The 14,696-nt window shown below is 38.6% G+C and overlaps 1 protein-coding gene across 4 annotated transcripts in view; it reads right to left on the bottom strand.

The window, feature by feature from the left end:
* HECW2 (HECT, C2 and WW domain containing E3 ubiquitin protein ligase 2) overlaps nt 1-14,696 on the bottom strand; it is a 176,922-nt gene that overhangs the window by 55,065 nt on the left and 107,161 nt on the right. For all 4 annotated transcript variants that reach the window (XM_088135692.1, XM_088135691.1, XM_088135690.1 and 1 more), the window contains 7 exons: nt 13,124-13,224; nt 8,119-9,477; nt 6,752-6,847; nt 5,458-5,608; nt 3,992-4,095; nt 2,819-2,943; nt 1,055-1,240 (listed from right to left, as the gene is read on the bottom strand). In XM_088135692.1, the coding sequence (XP_087991818.1) occupies nt 1,055-1,240; nt 2,819-2,943; nt 3,992-4,095; nt 5,458-5,608; nt 6,752-6,847; nt 8,119-9,477; nt 13,124-13,224 (2,122 nt within the window). The remainder of the gene's footprint in view (nt 1-1,054; nt 1,241-2,818; nt 2,944-3,991; nt 4,096-5,457; nt 5,609-6,751; nt 6,848-8,118; nt 9,478-13,123; nt 13,225-14,696) is intronic.

Below are 14,696 nucleotides of genomic sequence, written 5' to 3'. Positions count from 1 at the left end.
AGGTTCACATATTTTTGCCACACACAAATATGTAGCTTTGGATCATCTTCCTCAATGAATAAATGAACAAGTATGATGTTTTTGACTCATTTGTTTAATTGGGTTCTCTTTATCTGGTTTTAGGATTTGTGTGGAGAACAGATCATGTTTTAGGACATATTTATCCAGAAATATTGAAAATTCAAAAGGGTTCACAAACTTTCAAGCACCACTGTACCTGTTTGTCTAAGTGGCAGCGCCGTATGAATGAGAAGATCATGAGGCACCTGTTAAAGATTTAATATACTTTTCTCAGTTCCTGCCCCCTTTCTCTGGAATAGCATTTCTGTGAAGATAAGATCAGCTTCAATTATTTTGATCTTTCAAAAAGACTTCAGGGTCTGATAGGTTGAAGTTGTCATATCCTGCACGAGTGTTTTACCTGGATCGTTCCTTGGGGCTTGGCCTTACTTCTTTGTGGTAATATTTTGTTATTTATACTGTAGTTGATCACTGTACAGTATTTAAGCTTATAAGTCACAAACTCTGAATTACTCAGAGTGGAGTAGAAAATAAGCCTAGTAAATAAATAATATTACCATCTAGTGATGCACATACAAGAACTTTTTATAGCCCATAAAATTGTTTATAACTGTTCTTAAGGCTAAACTTATATTTGAATAAAAATAACGTATAAGGATAAATTTTATCGCTGAATCAGGTTGAATATGTAGACATGGAACCTGCCAGAAACTACTCTAGCATCACCTTTTGTAGAAATTAAGCATTCCATTGTAAATAAATGTATAATCTGATTTTATCATTATTGTTATCAGGTATTTTTGTTGTTATTTAAAGTTATGTTTTGGTTTTATTGCATTTGTTGTATGTTTCACTGACTATGTCACTGTTGCTTTTGTAGAGCACTTAGAGACCTTCAAAATAATGCATTTTATAAATTTCATTTATAAATAAATAGTGTAATGAGTATGTATGTATGTTTTGATTTCATCAATATTTGGATTAAGATAAACCAATACATTTATTTTAAAAGGTGCTTCTTTATATCTGTTACCTTGCCCTGATGATCGTGCTTCATTTCCCAACCCCGTGGCAACTCTAGCTGTTTGTTGGCAAACATGTTCAAAAAGCCAACTAAATCGCGATTATGCTGGTAGCGCTCAAAATGATGGGTATCTCGTCGAACTTTGGTGATCATGTGCTTCAGACAAGTATTGTTTGTAAACATTCTGTAGGCACTCTGGCAGAAGGAGAAGAAATCAAATTAGTTATTTTCAGATTCTGGGACTAACATTTTAATGTCTTCATAAGTTTTGAAAAGTATATAATGTAAACCAAGGAAATTCACCATTCACCTAACGCAAACTCCAATTCCTTCAGTAATACCTACTCACTACACTCTTGGTGAGGTTCAGTTTTAACAGTAGGGTGAGAGAACCAGTTTTCAGAGCTTTAACAGTAGGGTGAGAGAACCAGTTTTCAGAGCTGAATTAAACTTTTACATTGGTAAAAACATTACTGAGCTTTAAGCTCCTTGTTTAGTCTGGATGCAAAGAAAGTAATAAAATGATGAACACATGTGGAGGGAAGGGGTACTACCTAGCCACCATAACTCTGTAGTGAGATGGGCAGTGACAAATTTGAAATTATATAATATATAATTTCACATTCTATATATGTGAGCACACAGGTTTCTAACCTTTTAGGGCTGGTGAGGACTTTTGGACTCTTGAGAACAGGTTTTGAGTGTTCTTGGGAAATGGTGGATGGCGAAGTTTTATTTATTTTATTTATATTTTGAATTTAGACACCACCCATCTCATGAGGAAGTGACTCTGGGTGGTTTGCAATAAAACAATAAATAAATATTAATTAAAATACAATAAAAACAGTACAAATATACAGTAAAAACCAAACACATACATAAATAATAATATCTTCCAAGATGCTGGTCATCGAAAAGATGTGAACATGTGGGAGCATCTTCAAGGTGCTAGCCACCCCCAGAGTTGGTTGCCCCTTTTCTCGCCCCATGCCAGTTGTTACAAAGCACTGCTTTCCTGTACACCATCTCTTTAGCTCCTGTCTCAAAAGATACTTCTCCTAACCCTGTTTACCTTTCTCCTTTTGGGGTAAATGGGCACCCTTCCGAACCAAGCATTGGGCTCCAGCCAGCCATCATTTTGACTTTCTAAGAGTGTCAAATTGGTACATTGCAACCCAGAGACTTTCTTGAAAAAAAGTATGATGGTGGGCATTGGGTGCTTTGCTTTGCAGAATGCCTGCTTCCCATTTGTTTTAATGAACTATTTCCACTAATTAAAAAAGTAGATGGGCAAGAAGGAACGTATGTCAAGTCTCTACAGGCACACCAAAGCCCAGATTCCCACACTGAAGATTTCAGATCTAGCAACTGAATTACTATTTGTATTTGTCATACTAAATCTTCAGACCATCAACAAATCATTGATAATTCTTTCAGCTGCTTGCCAGATAGAGCCACTCTGATCATTCTGTGAAGACAGTTCCACAAGCAAAAGGCTGCCACAGAAAAAAACCTCATCCAGATTCCCACAATTGTAACATTATCTGATAGTGCAACTCACACATTTCAAACAAACTATGGAATTTTATTTTGTAAACCATCCTGAGTGGCCTTTTTAGAGCCAAAAGGTGCTGTGTAAGTTTTTAAACACACATTTTGTTGGAGGTCCTACTTGTCATTATTCTAATATGCAAAAAAATGCAGTACTAAAAATGAAAGTATATCCCACTCCTCCAGGGTCTACACCAAGCTTGATTTGAAGGTGCTACTCACAGGGTTTGAATGCAGCACGGTGAAGAATTCTGGGCTGATGAGGAATTTTACTGGGGGTGATTGGAGCAGCAGAGTAAGCCTGGATCTGGAGGTAGAATGAGGCAGCACATTGTCCCTTCGGTAATCTAATACAAACATGTGGTCAGAGTCATTGAGTAGGACAAGAACTTCAGTGCCATCATGAGAATAAGCAAAAACTATTTTTATCTTACATGTGCCGTGGAACATTTATTTCTCCTTAATATTAGCTACCACTAAAAAATGGAATTTAAAACACTTTTTGGAATTAAACAGACTATCTAAGTGAATAAATGAATAAAAAATGCCATTTAGATCATTACCCAAGTAAGGAAAAACAATTGCTGCATGACTACTTCAAATGTCTACTTTTAACATTTGACAGTATCATGTCTAAATTATTGCTCATTATTTTTTGAAGAATCCACCCATTGGTACCTGGTTGGAATGCTGCTGAGTTTAGTTTAAAAATATGGGAAATGTAGGGATAATGAGAAAAAAGGAGATTGAATCCTAATTGTGGAAGATACAAAAAATTTTACTAGGTATTAAGGGAAATTATAAAAGAGGAAATTATACAAATCAACAGTTTTTGCCTCCATCGGGAATCCAATATGGGCGATTGCAAGATTGATTTATTATTCAACCAGCAGCAGCTTACAATCAAAAAGATACATATTGGAAGTCCCAAGAAATCTAAATGTGATGGTGCATGGATCTAAGGAGGTGTGATTTCTTTTGGTCTTTGACAATAAATTCAATAAACCAAAATTGTGTGAGTACATGGAAATCAACACACCTACGGGCAGTAGAATCCCATATGGGCAGCTCCACTGAGGAAAGGATGAAATGCAGGGGCTACATCCAAGCAACTTGTATTCATCCTCCCATGCCCACTGTATTCCTTTCTCCCAAATTTGCTCAGACAGCTCCCTAAACAGAAGAAATGGGCTCCATTTGGCCAAGAGAATCCACTGTGGAATACAATTCAGACTTTTACCTAGATTTCTGCAAGTGTTCATTAAAAAAGAAAAAACCCTAACATTTGTTGTGTTCAATCATTTTTCAATGGCAACAGATCTTTGCTTTTAAATGTGGGTGAACCCCAATCGCAAAGGAAACCCAAGCAGTTTAAAGTGAGGTTATCTTTCTTACCTGCAGTTGGGTTATGGAAGTCAGCATCTTCTCCGGCTCCATCGACAGCAGCTGCGTGCTCCTCAGGCCTGTCGTTAGTCATTGTTCGGCGAATACTCTGATACCTAAAGTTCCAAGACTGGCATTATATATATATATATCACCCAATACATACCGTTCTGTTCTAGTACACCTAAAAAAACCTGAAGCGATTGTATAATCAAATGTTAAACCATAGCCAGTCCACTTCAAGAACTTCTTGCTCTTCCTCATCTTAAACTGTTTCAGGCATATCATTATAAGAAACTTGTTAACTAAGAACTCGTGCCCATGCTTTTTTTTTCTCTTTCTCCTACATAATTCATTTTCTATTTGTTCTAAATCTTACAGCAGACATTGCCTTGCTATTGATTTTTTGAAGCTGTTCTGAGTAAAATACCGCAAAAACATTAAGATTATACTTAGGAAATGAGCTGGGGGGTTTGTTTGTTTCCATACAATAATCTCTCTCATCATTTTAGATATGCATTTTTCCAGACTCTAATATTTGGAAACAATAATGGAAAATAATATAGCTACCCAATCCTATAAGGGACATGGCTAATTTTTATTATTTTTGACAATCATTGTGAAAATTGTAATTCTGAACAGTGGACAATTATTTACTTTCCACTCTTATATCTCCCTTATGTATTGTTCCCCAATTTATATTGCCCCTTTTTGCTTCATCTCTATTTTTATTTGTGATATGATCCTAACTGATCAGGAATCATGCCCTAAATCAAATATCACGGAGCCAAATATTGTTTAGTTATGACACATAATTGAAAGTAAATATATTTGCACTCCCCATACCTCTTTTTGCTTCTGCTTCCATGCAGTATATCGAAGCACACTTGAATGATCTGTCTAAACTAAACTAGGTCAATACTTGGATGGGAGGATACCTCCAAAAAACAGAATGGTAGGCTAGTAAAAAAATTTCCAGGAAGAAGGCATCCATATCACTTCCATATAATGCTATGAAAACTACATGGATGTGTAAATGGAGCAAACCAGGAGGTGAGCTCAACCCAGTGGTGTTTTTTCCTTTACAACATGATGTGGTAAGATACATAAATATTACATTTTAAAAATAGTTCTGGAAACATTTCACCTTCATGGGTGCCCACCCATATAATAATGACTTTTCAATAATATTATAAGGTCTATGAAATTCTCCATCAGTGCTCTAATTTGGCACGCAGTTATATCTGCACCGTATCTTCCATGCTTTTTTCCACAGAATATGAAGTTGTTTCTCAGCTAATACTGATAATTCAGTATGATACGAGCTACGAAAAATTAAGATAAATATTTCTACATTGGTTTAGTTCAAGGGAATTGTGTCATTTGCAGTGATGAAGTTTGCCTTTGATCAGACAAAGTTTTGCACAGTGTTTCATTTGTATTGCAGGTAATACAAACACTATTTGAACATTTCTCACCGACGATTCAATTGCTCCATCTGCTGTATGGAGTTGGAACGCTGAAGGATTTGCTGGGCTGGTGGAGCTGTAGGCCTCTGCCATGTTGTTGTTCTGTTTATATGGTCCACATAGAATATTCTCCCATGACTGTCAATGCGTGCCTCCCAATCTAAGATTAGATGATATATTGCAAAATATAAGGATTTTAATATTGTAAAGTAATGGGTTCTATCTGACAGTCAAAATCCCTGTTTGTTTATCTATTCATTCAATTTTTTTAAGCATACATGTTGATAGCCTTCTGCATATCATGGCCAATGTAGAGAGAGAATGTGTATGTATGTATGTACATGTGTGTGTGTGTATATACATGCACACACAAACACAGAGTGGAGGCACAGCAACAAAGCATAAAGTGAGGGGCTTCCTCTTCAGTATTTTGGGCTCATAGGAGTCTTCAATTATTTAAAGAATATTGTCATAGCAGTAGTCCTCTTGCACCTTAATATATAGGCTGGGACTACTAGTTGCAAAGCATGTATCTTGTGTGTAGAATATCCTGGATTTAATCCCGGCATCTCAGCTTGAAAGGATCTGCCTGAAATTTTGGAGATTATCTCTCTGTCAGAATAGATAACTGTGGGCTAGGTAGGAACATGGCTTATGCCAGATCAGACTATGTCCCTATACAGGTAGTCCACAGTTAGTGATGGTAACTGGAACTGGAATTTCCATCACTAAGTGATACAGTCATAAAGTGTGATGTCATGTGACCATACTGCTTAACATTGGCAGTTCTGGCAGTCCTCAGTTACAGTCGTTAAGTGAGGACCTCATGTGATCACAACTTCTGAATTCCTGCTGGCTTCTCCATTGACTTGCTTGTGGGAAGCCAGCAGGGGAGATTGCAAATTGCAATCATGTGATTGCAGGGCATTGCGATGGTCAGAAATCCAGGCTGGTTGCTGAGCACTGGGATTGCAATCACATGACTGAAGGGGGCGCTGCACCAGCTGGAACTTCAGGGACCAGTCATAACTATCACTCGTTCAGCACCGTCACAAGTTAAACAAGGTCACTTGTAAAACAATTCCATTCCCAGTAGAAGGACCTCACAGCAGCACCATCTCCAGGAAGAAAAAAAGAAAAAAGGCAAAACAAACAATTTGTTTCTTTAATCTTGATATAGGACCCAATCACTGCTATTTAAAATTCTTCTAGGGATGCCTTACTATGGAAAACGAATAGTGCTCCTTCATGAAGTCTGTATTTATTCTTTATACTTTTAATTAAAACAGAAAAAGTTCCTCACTTGGTGGCAAAGCTTCATCCACTCTCTGATAACGACTAACATCCTGACGAACTGAGGGAAGTGTTCTCAGAGGCTGAGGACCATCAGTCTGGGAACCTAAAATCCAAAGGAACTGCTTTGTAAACTTTCCATCAAAACATGTATTTACTATTGTATTTATGTACGTGACTCTGAGCAGCTTACAAAGGTTAAAATAACAGAATAATAATTTTAAACAACACAAAAGCAGCCACACTGGGGGGGGGGGGCACACAAAAATTAGTAAAGTGATTCAAATTTAGAAATGGGTCCCTGTGATGTCCTGCCCCAGCACCTGAGGAAACAGCCTGGTTTTTAAGGCTCTTTTAATGGACAGGAGAGTTGGGGCAAAGAAGAAAAGAGGCGGCAATGATTAGTGGAAAGGTAAAGTCAACAGAAGGCAAAGAATGTCATTGGTAACCCTTGTGATGATCATTCTGTAATTAAGCACCCAGGAAGAGTTTTACTGATGCATCTCTGAACGGAAACAACTTAGATCCTATATCCTTATTAATTGTGGATAATCAAATGGTCCTCTGAGTAAATGAGAAAAAATAATAACTGCCCCCCAGTATGTCTACAGTATTATGCTGCCAAGAAAATAATGTATAATCTCAGTATAAGAACTCAAGTACATCATTTGGGAAGAGGGGAGACAAGATTTTAATTTTTATTTATTTATCCTCAGAATAAGCTTTGAAGAAATTATGGAACTTCTGGCCAATTAAACCTGGTTCTGCCATAGTCTGCATTCAACTTTTAAGGAAACAGAATATGACCAACCATAGAGAGGAAGTGGGAGTTACCTCCTAAGCTGAGGTCTGGTGATTCCAAATAGGTTGGCAATACAATTCCCAGAATTCCCAACCAACTTGTTTGGAAACCTGGGAGTTTTAATCCCAACACTCCTGGAGGCAGCAGGCAGGGGAGGAATGTCTAGCCCAATCCCTTGACCAACCAGCTTCCCTGCCTGCCTTCTTCAATCTCTGGTGGAGAACCAAGACCATCCAGTGTCTGAATGACTGGATGACACTAAACAATGTAAAAGAAAAATCCTTCGTGTCTAAATGTTAAGTTATCTGTAGCAAAACCATACCAAGCCAAACCCTCCCTAGACTGTCAGACTGATGCACTTTTTGTAAGTAGATTTTTACCGTATCTGCATAGAGATTAAGGATAAACATTGCTTGAAAAAATGTTGATGCTGCTATAAAATTCAATATTTTATATTTGAATTATATTTTTTAAAATCAAAATTAAACCAGCTTGCCAAGGTAAATAGAATCAATCATAGAATGAAGACAGGTAAGCTACCAGCCATCTTACTGACACTCTTTTGTGCTGATTACCTCCACTAGCTCCATCCACCTGTGAAACAGCTCCCTCACAGGATGCTGATGCCCCTCTGTCTTCCTCTTGAGATTGGCTATGCACAGCTGCAGCCTGCAGATTCTGCCTCCTCTGCCATATCTCTTCTGACTCATCACCATCTGGTAGCCCATCAGCTTCAAACAACTGACCCTCCTCTTGAGTGCTTGGCAGGTGCACTGCAGGTAAAGAGGCCTGAGTGCACACCAGTTCCTGAGTTTCTGGAAGAGGCTCACTGCTGGGAGCTTCTGCTGCACAAGCACCCTCTTCTTCCTCCTGAGAAGAAAAAGCTGGCGTCTCAGGAAAACGAGTGCTTTCAAAGGAAGAGCAGCAAGTGTCAACGGAGGAGAGTTGGGCAACTGTGCCTTCGTTGCAAGAGCCATCAGCCCCTTCTACGTCACTTTCTCCCTCTGGCCTGGTGCTTGATTCACTAACACTCTCTGTATGAGCAGCATCACTTTGCTCAGTCTCTGATGAAATCTGAGAAGGTTCTGATCCTTGATCAATAGATTCAGCTTCCCTGATTTCCCTTTTGCTCCCAGAAACTGACTCGGAAGTTCCAGCATCCACACCAGAGATAGGCTGTTCTGCTTCCTGAGGTACAAAAATGGTATTGCTTGCCAAATCTCTTAGACAATTATCCTGAGAATTCTGAGGAGTTTCGGTTTCTTGTCCTGCTATCTCCAATTCGGCAGGCCCATTGATGGTCTCCTGCTGACAACAGGAAGATTGCAAAGGTATTTCTACATCTGGTGCTCCCACAATTTCTTCAGAGGCTTGGCTTTGGGTTACTTGGCTTGAGGAGCAATTTAAGAAACCCGCTTCATCATTCCTAGTAGTACCATTTAGCATAATTAAACCACCACCATCATCATCCACTGATGATTGGAAACCCAAACTTTGATGGAATTCATGTTCCTCTTCATCAGAATCAATGTGAAGCATAGCATTAAGTCGTGTATCAGTAGGGAAGCTGCTCCTCAATTTTGGGGATGCCCCAATAGTACGTTCGTTACAAGCAGATGTCCCAGATCTAGGAAGATTACTTTGTTCTATTGCATCTAGGTAGTCATTCAAGGAGTCCTGGCGGCCTCTGGGAACAGAGGACCTTGACATTGTAGAGGTTGAATCCTCTTGATCTGTTTCTGAAGTTGTACTAGTCCTAAGGGAATGCCGTAAGATGGCATCTCCAGATGACTCTTCAAGAATTGGGCCATTTGAACAAAGTGGATGTGTATCATGATGCCCTGCAGGTACATCTTCATCATCGGAAGGGCTTCCTAAGTCCCCATTAACAGAGTTTACTCCAAGAAGGGTTCCTACTGTTTCTGGTGAAGCATCTACAATGAAAAGCAAAGATTGATTAAGCTATCAGTCTTGAATGAAGAATTTAAAGAGAGGAAATAGCACAAAAGTTATGCATGAAGCAATTGGGTGAAATCTAACATCACATGATAGATTTGTACTCCTATTTATGGTAAGATTTCTTCCTTTCCTTGCAGCTACTACAAATCTTCAGAGCATTCTCCAGAATGTGACACTTTTTGTAACAGATGTTGAGGGCCCATATGGGTTGTATGAGGGAGAAAAAGCAGTGGAGACAGTTCTGTGTACAGAACTATACTGCTGGATTTCATTTAAAGCTTCACTAAATCTCCTTTTATGAGATACAGTTATACACTGAACACAAGATTTCATATGGAACTCCATTCAGTGAGTCAGAACAGATCCTGCTTCATCTCAGACTCCAATCCAAAATGAGACATGCCTCCCATCAACTAATGTTGGAGAAACACGATGGTAACTTCTCTTTTTTCAACAGAATTGGATTGTATTTATAGGAACATTATAGGCTGCCAAATTTAAGGAATATAAAAAAACAAAGCACAATGATTAGAAAGCCCCTGGGAACTGCATCATGTTTACTACCATGGGGAGGGAGCAGTAGGCTTGGGAGAATGGTGAAGAGTAAGGAAGGTTACCATGGCTCCAGGTAACCTGGTGGGTACCACTGAAGCATGGAGAAAGTGTTTATACTGAGATGTTGCACTGGTTATATTCTCATCCATGACAATTATATAATTAGCTGCACAGGGTACCAGCATATTCACATAACCATGGTTCCAAAGAAGACAGCAGAGGCCACAGATAGCAAACTGTTCTAGTACGATTACGAAGCAAATTTATCAGTCACTTGATCTGCCTCCCCTTCTCCAATTCTAACATTTTAAGGAGAAGTGGGAGCAATGCAATTGCTTTTGCAAGCAAAGAATATCCCTTTCTGTAGTACTGTGAAGCGCTGAATCCCACAGTAAGCTTCCTGGTTTGGTTTTGATCACTTCACAGGGACTCAAGGTTCATCTCACTAAGCTACAAAAATCAGCTTGCACATCCTTAACCAAATACAGTTTTGAATGCTGGCAACAATTTCTAGTAGTTAAATAATGACTGAGGAAGAAAGAAAAAAACTAAAAAACAAGGTCTTGAATGTACAATTAGGATCATTATAAGCTACAGACTCCTGGGGAAAAATGGAATCCTAAAACTCTGAGCACATTTTCTACAGCAGCACCTATTAAACAGCTCAAACTTTCATATCAACTTGCATTTTCATTACAAAAAGGACGGTTTTATATCAAGACACAAAAACCAGGTGAACATCCTTTGAATGCACATAGATTAACAGTAAGAGAAAGCAAATTCTTATAATGTCATGTATTTCATACAGAACCATAAAAATGCATGATATTTAAAAGAATAATTTAAGGAAGAGATAGAAAGATAGCAAGCTTCCATCTATAAGAATTTATAATCTTAATATTATTTTTATTAATTCATTGCAAGTAATGGATCAGAAGATTTGGGAGCATTAATTCCAATAGGAAACAAGGAATGTACAGAACATTGATTATATATACTTATGGCTGGTGTGGGTCTTCCGGGCTGTGTGGCCGTGTTCTTGAAGTTTTGTTTCCTAACGTTTCGCCAGCACCTGTGACCGGCATCTTCAGAGGGCAGGAGCACAGACAGGAGCAGTTCTCTCTGTGCCCAGTTCTCTCTGGGCACAGAGAGAACTGCTCCTGTCTGTGCTCCTGCCCTCTGAAGATGCCGGTCACAGGTCCTGGCGAAACGTTAGGAAACAAAACTTCAAGAACACGGCCACACAGCCCGGAAGACCTACACCAGCCATCGTATGCCGGCCGTGAAAGCCTTCGACAATATATATACTTAGTTAACAGTAATTGCTAAGGAAATTAAAAATGATTAGACAACAGAATGATTTTTTAATTAGGTAGACCAACCAGCAAGTACGGAAGGTATAAAAGCTTGTTATGAGAGCTACAGGTGAAATAATATAAATAAGCTTTCAAAACAGGAAATGTTAATGAAAGATTATGAAATTAATTAAAAGAAATGGGATGACATGGCATCTCAACCCAGAAGGATATATTGGAACTATACAAGGAGGAGGGACAAGGATTTAACATACAGTACAGGTGGTAGCACTAACACCACAGAGGACCCTGTCTATTTCCTTAAGCTTCATAGGTTCAAACTCTTCACAAATAACATGGCAAGACCCCGCTTCAGCCAACTCCACAGGATCTCCCCAGCTAAGCTCCAACTCTGAGTGAATCTGAGCAGCTTTATCTAAGATGCTTAGATTCCTCACAGCAGCCATTCATCCCACTCCTTCTTTAAGAAGGTCCAAATTACCATAAAGGAGTTGCTAGTTGGCATTCTATAGACTTAAGAGCAGAAAAATATGTTTTGTCACCCATACCGCTATAATGTAGGCTCTAATATGAGCTTGGGCCCACTCCTTGTCTTTCTCCAGCAGTGCTCTAGCATCTTTTCTGTTGCTTCATCCCCAAGAGCTTCTTAGAAAACACAGCCTGTCCTGGTCTGCAGATAGGGAGAGGCCACTCAGGTGCAATCCTACCTGAGGCCACTGCCACCATCCCTTCATTCCAGGAGGCAGCTAAGACTTTGGTTGAATTGCCCACCATAGACTTAGAAAACTCCCCCTGGAAACCAAGCAAATCCACCAGGCACCTGGGGTGGTTCAATGAATAGATAAATCCTTCCTGAGGAGGGCAGTGGCACCAGAAAGCTCCAAGGCTTTCTCCAAAGCTTGATTAAGGAACAATTTCTCCCACTACCGCTGAGCTGTCAGGAGTTGGGCGGAATAATAATAATAATAATAATAATAATAATAATAATAATCAGCAGCAGCAGCAGCCGCCGCCGCCGCAGCATGAAAGCCAACTGGGTGACTTTGGGCCAGTCACTCTCTCTAAGCCTAATTCACCTCACAGGGTTGTTGTTGTGGGGAAAATAGGAGGAGGAAGGAGAATTAGGTATGTTTACCACATTGAGTTATTTATAAAAAATAATAAAGGAAAGATTTTTAAAAATCTAACAAGAAACTCAATGAGAATGAAGGCCAACACCAGCTAAAGAACTGGCAGCTGTGATTTCACATTGTTGTGTATATAGAATAATAATAATTCATTACAAATCTATCCAGCTATTAAATGAAGAGGCCTGTCAGAGCTCATTTATTTTACCTCTGAGAGAGGGCCATCTCATGAATCACTCTCAAGCTATAGAATATACACCCTTCGGTGCTGCATCCCCCTCTCCCACCCCACTGCCTTTACAAGAGCAGGCAAAGTACATCTTTTTTTGCCAAGCTTTTTACTGTTCATTTGAATTATTTTTTTCCAAAACTGTATATATTGTATTTTTATTTTAGCTGTCCTCCCTATTGAACTGAGTAAAAAAAAAACATAACTTTACTAAATAATAATTAAATATTTGGATATGAGGATGCATCTCTTTGGTACTACCGCTGCCATATTCATTAAACTCCAAAGCTAAAAATCCAAATTAATTAAAAGTTTGTCTTAAGACTCTGTGAAACTATTTATCCAATTGTAAACTCTAACAACAAATATGTCTGTAGTTATTTCAAAATCTTACCTTCATGAACAGAAGAAGTAATCTCTACCTTGAATTGAAGACAGCCACTCACATGGTCTGCTGGTAGCCTTCTACCAAGGTTATAGTTGAGAACCTGGTCTCTGCAAAAGGGAATCATGTATGAATATTTCTACTATGCTTTCTGTAACTTTCAGTATGTTGTAACTAGAGATGAGCCAAAATGGGGACATTCCCATACATGTCATATGCCAACAATCCATCATCGCATTTGTTGGATTTGAGAGGAAAGGAGCACACAAGAACACAAAGCTGATAGCGAAGAGACTATATTATATGACTAAGATGATATTCTTATTTTTCAGGATTAAAATTCCTGGTGCAGTGCAGCAAAAAAGATACTCTGATCAAATAGAGGGCAATGTCACCGAAGCAGACTAATATGCACTTATCACTAGAAATGCTGGTGGCATTTGCAGAATTTGCCCTCAGAAACAATTATCATATTGTTTTCATAATGTCTACCTCAGGAAAAGAAAACTGATCTATACATTTCACAGAAATTTTCTCAAAATCAGATAAAATATTCTCTGCAGTTTTCCCACTGCCTCCTTCCTAAGGCTGAGAGAGAGGGGCTGGCCCAAAGTCGCCCAGCCGGCTTTCATGCCTAAGGCGGGCCTAGAACTCCTGGTCTCCCAGTTTCCTGCCTGATGCCTTAACCACTACACCAAACTGGCTATCTTAATAGTATAATGCTATGATAAAAAGTACAACATGCCCTTATGTAGACCCAGCTTCCAATAATTAGACAGACACATTCATGCACTTCCCTTGGCATCAGTTCTGGAAGCGTCTTGCCTTCTTCCAGTTGTTATCCTTGTTTTTAATTTCCCAATCTAGGCTACAGTTGCCAATGATGTCAAATCCTACTATTAATTAGGTCTGACCCTACTTAGCTTTTGAGCAAAGACAGGTATGGCCAAAGGCTGGTACCTGCTGATCATACCATATATTTTGTGATACTTGATTGGTTAGATACATATTTGGTAGGAAAATCTTTGTTGAAAGATCAAGTGCAAAATAAAGGTAAATGAGAGTGACAGACATAAAAAGATAAAACTGATTAAAATAATTTGGTGTTTGTATCCAGCACCCCAAATACATTCTTATGTGAAACAGGTTTACCCACTGAAAATTTCATGAAGCATTAGCTTAAACTCTCCAGGTTCTTACAACACAGAGAGGGAAAAATGCCTGCAACTACAATCATGGAGATCACAATAAATGAATGAATAACTGAATCTACTATGCATTTTAAAAAAAAAAATTAATCAGAAACAAAAAGGTTGCATAATTAAAAGTTTCACCATCTTGTATAAACATCCCCCCCATGACTCTAATCAAGATATTTATCATTTCCTCATCTAAGCATCACACATAATTTTATTTTGGATGTAGAATTTAACATGCATATGTTTTCCTTGTGCATATGATCACCAGTGATATGGATTGGCAGAATAATACACAATATTTTCTTTAATTCAATCTTAGGGAGGAGCACAGCATTTAACAAGATACCTAGCTATTTAACAACAACTGATTCTGAAATTTTTCC

The sequence above is a fragment of the Python bivittatus genome, unplaced genomic scaffold (assembly GCF_059951505.1).
Source record: "Python bivittatus isolate LINGU-HERP-01145 unplaced genomic scaffold, Pbiv_v1 ctg000200_np1212, whole genome shotgun sequence".
In the NCBI taxonomy this organism is placed as follows: Eukaryota; Metazoa; Chordata; class Lepidosauria; order Squamata; family Pythonidae; genus Python; species Python bivittatus.
Note: the sequence above shows the minus strand (reverse complement) of the source record. Positions and strands in the feature narration are given on the sequence as shown.